Source organism: Muscardinus avellanarius, assembly GCF_963383645.1.
Source record: "Muscardinus avellanarius genome assembly, chromosome: 21".
NCBI classification, from domain to species: domain Eukaryota; kingdom Metazoa; phylum Chordata; class Mammalia; order Rodentia; family Gliridae; genus Muscardinus; species Muscardinus avellanarius.
Window position 1 is genome coordinate 13,870,911 of NC_137807.1, and position 8,506 is coordinate 13,879,416.

Sequence of the window (8,506 nt, forward strand, 5' to 3'; positions counted from 1 at the left end):
ATGGCTTGGTGTGGTGGTGTACTCCTGTAATCTCAGTACTTGGGAAGCTGAGATTTAGCATGACTGTTTCCAAATAAATAAAATAGGACTGGAGATGTAGTTCAGAAGTAAAATGCCCCTGCGGTAGATCTCAGCAACACACACACACACACACAGACACACACACACACAGACAGACACACACACACATCTCAGCAAAACACACAGATTTACTCTACCAGCTGTAAGAGGAGGAGCTACTAACTGTACAAGGAGCCTCGTGGCGCTTGCGCCCGTGTGGTACAACCTGGATGGAGTCTAACCAGATTTGCAAACTGTGTAGGGCTGTGTAGGAAGGGTGTTAGGTCACTGCGGAGTAGATAGTTCTCTATTCCTTAGAAATGAAAACCCTTGTGTAGGAAAATGGAGACCACAGACATAGAGTCAGTTACAGAGGAAGCCACCCCCACATTCACAGAGGACTTGAGGCTTAAAAGATGCATCCGTATGCATCGTCTCTGATGCCGGTGCTGGCAGCTCGCTGGAGTGTCTGGGCCCCGGCAGGCTCCAGAGGCCGCCCCAATGGTTCACTGGGTTGGGGTTGCTTCTTTACCCAGTCAGTTGAATGTGGACTGGGAATGGGAATGAGAATCCCTGAGAATAATTACTGGTATCTTCACTGGGCGGCAAGGACTTCCAGGTGTACTCAATCCTATACAATTAAATGAGTTTCAAGAAAGTTAATTGTATCTCTTTACAGGGAAAGGCCCTGCAGTTGAGCCAAAGGTCTGTCTTACCAAAAGAAAAAAGTGTCCAGTGTTTTCCTTTAAATAAGATAAAGTCTAGCCCTTGGAAATATTCTTTTTACAATCAGCATTTGCTGATATTAATGGCTTCTTAATTATAAGCATGAGATTCTTTAGCGAGCAAACGTTCCGCGGTACCGGCTGTCACTGGCAGGGAGGTTGGGAGCGAGACCCCGCTGGGGCCGGTCCACCGGACTGGTTGCTCTGTGACATTTGTCAGCACAATCTCGGGGCTCTGGGCTACACATGGCGCCACCTGCCGGCGGCTGGTGAAGCTCTCCGCCCTGGGACACCCCCGGGCGACTGGCGTCCATGGCAACTAGCACCGCAGGAGGATTTCTGTTGGCTGCCATTGGCAGGCAGCGTGGTGGAGGCAGCCTGCGGCAGCTGAGCCCCACGCTCATTGGATAGGCCTCGTCCTATCGCGGGTCTCCACAGCCGCAGTGGGCGGGGCTGGCGCAGGGCGGACCTGTCTAGGGGCAGCCTTTGGGGTGTCGTAGGTAACTAGAAGGAAGTGCAGGTTTCTGCGGTGGCCGGGTCACTTACCCGATGCAGGCGAACCCTCCGGCCCTCCTGCGGCCCTGCCATGGCCGTGTCTGTGCAGCTGGCCGCTTTCTTCGCTTTGCCCTGGAGCACCGGAGGGAGGAGCGAGATAAAGGGAGCACATTCAGGCGACTGGGCCAGCAGTGCCCCTTTGGCGCTTTATACCCATCTCCACCCCACCCCAGGACTGATTTTCCTTTGCGTTTAACAGCTATACTCTAGGAGTTAGAGGGTGGAGAACAAAGTAATCCATGAAATAGAAAATGGGAAAATGCAAACATTTCTGAAAAAAATAGCCATCAGTGATCAATCACCAAAGATAATCAGCAGGTTTTTGTGTGTACCCTTCAACACACCAGCAGTGCTTACTTTACAAAACTAGACCTTGCTTCCAACTCCAGGGCCATTGAGCAGTAACACCATGAATTGTCAGTAAAGATCCTGCATTGTGACCATATTCCACCCTACACTTTTTTTTTTTTTTTTTTTTTTTTTTTTTTGGTGGTACTGGGGTTCCTGGAAGCCCTTCTACCTCCGGGCTACACTCCCAGACCTATTTTTACATTTTCATTTTGGAAACAGGATCTCCTAAGCCAGAGCACACGGCTGGCTTCGAACCTGCACGATCCTCCTGTCTCTGCCTCCCAAGCGTGGGGATTACAAGCGTGCGCCACCACGCCCAGCTTCATCCTACACTTTTGACCAGTTCCTAGTTGTTGGGTACTAGGATTGCTCTCATGAGCACCATTGTGCCGATAGTTAAATCTTTGGGAAAGTTCTCTTGAGAGAGTAGTGGAGCAGTACTTGAGAGGCTAAGACAGGAGGATCGTGGTTCGTGGACAGCCCCAGCTAGGTAAGCCTTCCACCACTTAGACCTTTTTTCAAAATAAAGAATAAAAATAGTGCTGAGGGTGGAGCTTGGAGGTAGACCACCCCTGGGTTCAGTGGAGCTGGGTGCCAGGGCAAGGTTCCTGCCTCCAGTGGGCACGGGTCTTGTGGGGGAAGAACGCCGTGGTGCTGTGCGAGGCCTTTGTTCCCCTCTGGGCTCCGTCTAGTCTTCCTCTGAATAGCTACCTTCCTCCATGTGCGAGATGGAGATGACAAATACCCCTTCACCCAAGGTAAGTTGTGGCTATGGAGAGAAGAGGTGTAAAATGTCTGCGAGCTCTCCTGCAGGTGCGTGGATGCGCTCACTCGTGGTTGTGAGTTTGGAGTCAGGCCGGTTTCCTTACCTGTGGATCCCGAGGTCCCTAGATAGAGCCAGAGTCGGGCTCACCCTTACTTCTCCATCCTCAGGAAGAATGCTATGGAACTGGAACTCGCCAAGTGCAAGATGGACATGATGTCTCTGAACAGCCAGCTCCTGGATGCCATTCAGCAGAAACTGAACCTCTCGCAGCAGCTTGAGGCTTGGCAGGTAAACAGGAGCCCCGAGACTCAGCACACGAAGAGTCCGGGAGAGCCTCTGAACCCAGCAGTGTCAGGAGAGTTGGATACTAAATGGCCCCATGCGCCTGCGTGAACAGTAACCCCTGTCTTGACCTTGAGAAGCCCAGCGTTCCTGTGCCCCTGCTCCCTGGGGAAGAATGCCTAGGGGTGCTCTCAACAGCACATTCCCCGGGCTGCGCGGTGCCCTCTGGGCTTGGCATGGGGCCCTCCTTCAGCTGCGTGAGCATTCGGGTGTGGTTCAAGAAACAGCTGTAGGTGTGAAGGGGCCAGGAAGCCCCCAGGACTGCAAGCGCATGGCTGGATGCAGCTCTGCCCTCCCTTTCTGGGGCCTGCAGCTTCCTTGTTTCAAAGAGCACGGTGCTGGCCTAGGCCTTGGGGAGGGAGTCAGTGTGCCCACCTCTAGGAGCACCGTCCTAGGAGTCCAGTACGGCTCTCCCTGGGCCAGGCTGCAACAAGCTTCACACTGACGACACTGAGGTAGCAGTGTCAGGATGTGGGTGTCACCGTTAATGTGTCTCAGAAGCCACCTGTGGCCTCGGGAGGCAAGCCCACGTCAGCAGTGAGCGTCCTTCAGGGTCCGTGGGGCTGGCAGCGGGGCCCCGGGCCTGCCCGGGTGCTGGTCCCTGGCTCCTTGGCGCCGCCGCGCCCCTGCTTATGGCCGATGTTCTCTCTCTTCTCTCCCGGCTACAGTTTGCTTCCTCAGGGCTTTTCACTATCTGGCTCCTTTGGTTTCTGATCTAGTGGCCTTTCTCAGTTCCCGTATCAACAGCTTTAGTTGTACACCCCTCCTGCCTTTGAGGTGAGCCCTCATCCCACCCGCCCTCTCCCCGCCATCGCTCTCCGCCTCGCCGTCTCTCCTCGCTGCTTGGCCTGTCGTGCGTGCTGGAGCCCGCGTCATCCGTGCAGTGTGCCGCGCCCCGGAGCCCGGCCTCCCTCCGTCACCATCCCATCCGCGAGGCTCTACAGGGAGACCTGGTTTCTCAGTGCCACCTTCTCACAGATTGGTTGTTTGGCCCCAGACATGGCAGCAGGTGTGGGGTTCGGAGTGGCACATGTGTGCCTGGAGTCCCGAGGGCTGTGTCCATGGGGCTCCTGTGCTGGATTGACTAGGTGCTTAGGGTAGAAAAGTGCAGTTTTTAGTGAAGGTGCCAGGAAAAAATGGGCAGCTTTGGAATGTTGTTTTGACAGCTCCCGTGACATTCCTGTTACATTAACAACATGGATTTTATTGAACATGTCCTAAGTGCAGATTCTGCACTGGGACCTGGGAAGTGGAGGCCATATATCCCCAAATTCCTGACATGGCCTCAGATCCAAGAGCAAGTGGGGAGGGTTGGGAGGGCAGAGACAGAGGCAAGCAGGAGGGATGCCAGGGGGACGCTGGTGGAAGATAGCGAGGGGGGGGCAGCCTCGGGTCCTGGTGACTGGACAGGATGGTCCCTTCATCTCATCCTGAAACCTGCAGAGGCAGTTGAGTGGCGCAGGCGGGAGCTTGAGTGAGACAGGTGATGGACCAGAGGTCTCCTGCCCACTGCAGAAGCCGTGCCCTGCACCCGGGCCTCACCTGCCCTGCTTGGGAATGAGCAGCTGGGTTTGGCCAGAGGCTCCAGGTCTTTTGCCAGCTGCTGCTGGCTTCAGAGCCAAAGAAACCAAGCAGATGCTTGTTACTGCTGGTGGTGATTGCACAGGGCACTGATACCTCTCACCAGTAGTTTTCAAACTTTGTTATTGGCAACCTGGCGAGGCTCTCAGCAACCTAGAGGGGAGACCTTGTTTCCAAATAAGGAATAAATTTGGGCTGGGGTGTAATTTGGAGGTAGAATACCTCTGGGTTCCATCCCCAGTAACTAACACACACACACACACACACACACACACACACACACACACACACACACATTTTAGTGGCAGACCCCTTTATCAGATGGAGTCTTTAACAGTCAAAATCTATCAACAGGAGTAGTTTCTGCTCCATCCAGAAACCTCTCTGGAGCAAAAGCGGCTGTTCTGTACAGCAGGGCAGGGTGCACTTTGTGGCATCCGACAGATTGGAGGGGTCAGGCCTACCTGGCCAGTGGGGAAGCCAGTGGGAGTGAGCCCGAGACTGATGCTCGTGACCTCTGCCACACAGGCCCCTCCGGTGGGGGAAGATGGCGCAAGGCAGCCTGTTTCCTGGCCATGGCGGCTGCCAGTGTTGCACGGGCATCAACAGCCCTGGGCCGCGAGGGAAGGAGGCAGAAGGCCCAGCCAGACCGCCGGGCTGGAGAGCTGGCAGGCTGGGTCGTCCTGGGCCTGCTGGGCGCAGGGCAGCAAGCTGGACTCGCAGGGACCAGGAGGCAGGACAGGCGCCAGGCTAGGGGTGTGGACTGCGGCGTTCTCTAGGCCTTCACAGACAGGGCAGCAGAGTGGTCAGCTGAGGGAGAGGCATCAGGAGGAGACACTGCAGGAGAAGCCAGCTCATGCCCTGAGGAGGCCGGAGCACAGTGTGGCCCTGTACGCGTCCTGGCACCGTGCCCTCCCCACTCATTTCGCCCCTCCTCATCTCACGTCCTTCCAACATTTGCCACCTCCCCACCCACGCCCAGGGCCAGGCGAAGTCGTGCTCAGCTCGTGCCCCTCTCTCTGCAGGATGACATGCACAGGGTCATTGACCGGCAGCTGATGGACACGCATCTGAAGGAGCGGAGCCGGCCCGCGGCTGCCTTCCCCAGGGGCCACGGCGCTGGGCTCGGCGATGAGCCCAGCACCACGCAAGGCAGACGGCTCTTCTCATTCTTCAGGAAAACTTAAGCTGGGAGGAGTCGGGCCGGCCGAGAAGGCAGCACGAGGCCTCCCCTGCAGCCTGCGGCCGAGGCCAGCCGTCTCCAGAACCGTCCCTTTTGTCGGTGCGGATGGAGACCTAAAGGCTGCTCTTGACAGGGGACAGACAGGAACCCTGTCCCTGCTACTCTGCCAAGCCCAAGCCCGGGCTCTCCAGGATCCTGTTAGCGAGCAGGGCTCAGGCTGCCTCCGCCTCCGCGCAGCCCTTGACCGGGCTCTGCTGCTCAGACCCCACGTCACAGCCCACCCAGGCACGCTCCCTCCTCAGTTTTAGAAAATGGGGAATAGGAGAAATGGAGGCCCTTCCCCGCATGCCTCAGGAGGCCCAATTCCCAGGAGCCTGGGCCTCCATTCCTGCCCCAGCTACAGTCTGGGGAGTAAGGGGAGGCGCGGCCCCTCACCCGCGTGCATGCACCTCTGTTGGGGCCCTCTGCGGGCAGGAGGCCCAGCCTGTGGCCGCAGGGCCCCAGCTTGCCCAGGCCGCCCATCCCCTGGGAAGGAGGGCCCTGTCCCTGGCCGCAGCCCTCCCCCAAAGACCTGGGCCAGCCAGAGCGTTCTCATCAGTCTTCCAAAGGCTTCAGCCGCTCAGTCCTCCCTCCTCTGTGGGCCAAGGCTGGGAGGGGGCTTAGCTTCCTCCATAGCCCCCTCCCTACTCAGAGTTTCTTGGCCCAGCTGAGCATTTCTGAGCCACAGAATGTCTTCAGAAGGGCCTGACCAGCCCCTCCCCACCTTGAAGGTAGCTTTGGCACCACAGGTGGAGGGGAAGGTGCCCACCAGGTGTGCAGGGGAGAGGCTGCCCTGCTGCTGCAACAGCCACCCAGCTCTGGCCAGGCCTCAGCCGAGGCTCCATCCAGGCTCCGTGGGCCCAGCCACCCACAGCTGCTTACCACCGTCCAGTCTCCCGCCCTCACAGGGAAAGCACAGCAGGGATGAGCGGAAAGAATGTACCTATAGATATGTACATACCAGTGCTGTAATTTTGTATGTAGCAATCCTGTAAATACATGTATGGATTTTATAATATACATATATAAATCTATAAAGGCATATTTTTAGAAACCAGCGCACCACTGCTTCTTTTGAAAATAGTCTAAGAATAAAATGAATTTCTACAGAGCTTCCTGCCTCAGTCACTGGTATATGGGGGGGTCATTTGGTTCAAACATGGCTTGTGCACAGGCACCACCGCTGGCTCCTGAGGAAAGGCAGCAGTACTTGGGCCCACACCTTGTGAGGCCCACCTGCCCTGGTACCCAGTCTCGAGACTGCACCAGAAAGGAGCACCGCTCCTGTCAGACATGGGCTCCCTGCCGGGCCTGCAGTGAACAGGGCCTGGGGCTTGGTAGAAGCTTCCAGCCAGGAAAACACTCCAGTCGGCCTCCACTGCGTCCTGGCATTCAGAGGATAAACATGGAGCTTCCCCTGGCATCTTGCCATGTGCGTTCCCAGATGTGTTCTCCACATGTGCATCAATCCAGAGGACTCTACACCAACAGCTTGTGGAGAAAATGGACTCAGTGCCCCAGGGCCTCGACGGGCACCAGTGCAAGACAGGACAAGCACAGGCAAGAGCTGGACAGACACGTGGGTGGGAAGAAGTCAGGCCCACCCAGAGAAAAGCGAGAGGAGAGCAACTCCCCCCAAAAAAGTCTGGCAGCTTGAACCTTTATTTTTAGTATTTTTTAAAAAAGCATAATTAGAAACTTTTGATACAGAAATAATCCTAGCAAACCATTAAAAGTTTGTTGACAGGAATTTCACATCAGGTCCACCAGGACATGGGGTCTAGCCCTGAGTCCCCCACCCCCACCCAACAACCCCCCACTCATGCGTGTAACATTAGTGAGACGGACACTGCCGTCACCATTACCCCATCACCTCCGGTCCCAGAAGCCCCTGAGGCACCTGGCCTGGGCTGGTGTTCCCAGGGCCATCTCTTACTGCCTGGATCTGCAAGCACTCCATGCGGCTTTCACCTGAGTGCTCAGGCAGGTAAGAGGCTCCTGGTGGCCAGGACAGTCCTGAGGACAGAGACCCCACTTCTGATCCCAGCTACCCAGACCCGATGGCCCTGCAGCACCCTCTACCACCCCTGGCTTTTGACGGGTTGGACAAGTGGAGAGACAGGTGAGAAGAAACCCCCAGTTTTTATTGATTAAAAACCCATCCACAGTGTTGACAGGGAAAATCTGCAGTGTGACCTGTGATGTGATTGTCCAGTCAGGGCTTTACCTGGAAATCGCCTAGGAAGGAAATCTAATAAAACACATCATGGTGTCGAAATCAGTTCTTCCCAGGTTACGTGATCCTTTTAGGGGAAGAGGGAATGAAGTGTTCCAGGAAGTGGGGAGCAGTAATCAAATGCAGATGACCCTGGTTTTCCTCCAGGGGAGTCTGGGATAGGTCAAAACAGGCTGCCCTGGCCAGCCCCGCTGCCATTCTTTCCAAGAAACCCTACTAGCTTTGCACTAAGACAGTTCCGTCGTGAGCCAAGGCTGCCTATCCCAGCTCAGCGGTGTCCTCCTGCTGTCCAGCGGCCCATGGTGCCCACCCCGTCTGGGGGTGCTGGCTGCTGCATTAGACTTCTGACCCTTTCCCAAGAAAGAGGCCAGGGCCCCCCATAGTGACAAGGCCATTCACTTTTTCTAAAAACAGTGGACCTAAAGTGGAGTGGCCACACTTTGGCTGCTGTGAGGAACTAATTCATTTGAATTGGCTTCATTTTCTTTGTTAAAATGATGCTCTTAAGCCCTCCTGCAAGCCCATCTCTACACAGACATGCCCCTTTCCGCTGGAACAGATGTAGAAGCCACGGTGCCCCAGGTTTGTCCCAGAGGCATCTAGAAGGCAGGAGAATGAGCTGGCGTGGCCCTGGAGAAGGGCGGCCCCTGCGTGCCAGGTCGGAGCCG

The 8,506-nt window shown here is 56.0% G+C and overlaps 1 protein-coding gene across 1 annotated transcript in view; it reads left to right on the forward strand.

Moving 5' to 3' along the window:
• Positions 1 to 5,567, forward strand: part of BICDL1 (BICD family like cargo adaptor 1) — a gene marked incomplete at both ends in the record, with an annotated part of 110,534 nt that extends 104,967 nt beyond the window's left edge. The window contains 2 exons of the mRNA XM_080717773.1: positions 2,625 to 2,745; positions 5,406 to 5,567. Coding sequence (XP_080573899.1) covers positions 2,625 to 2,745; positions 5,406 to 5,567 — 283 coding nt within the window. The remainder of the gene's footprint in view (positions 1 to 2,624; positions 2,746 to 5,405) is intronic.
• Positions 5,568 to 8,506: the final 2,939 nt, after the last annotated feature.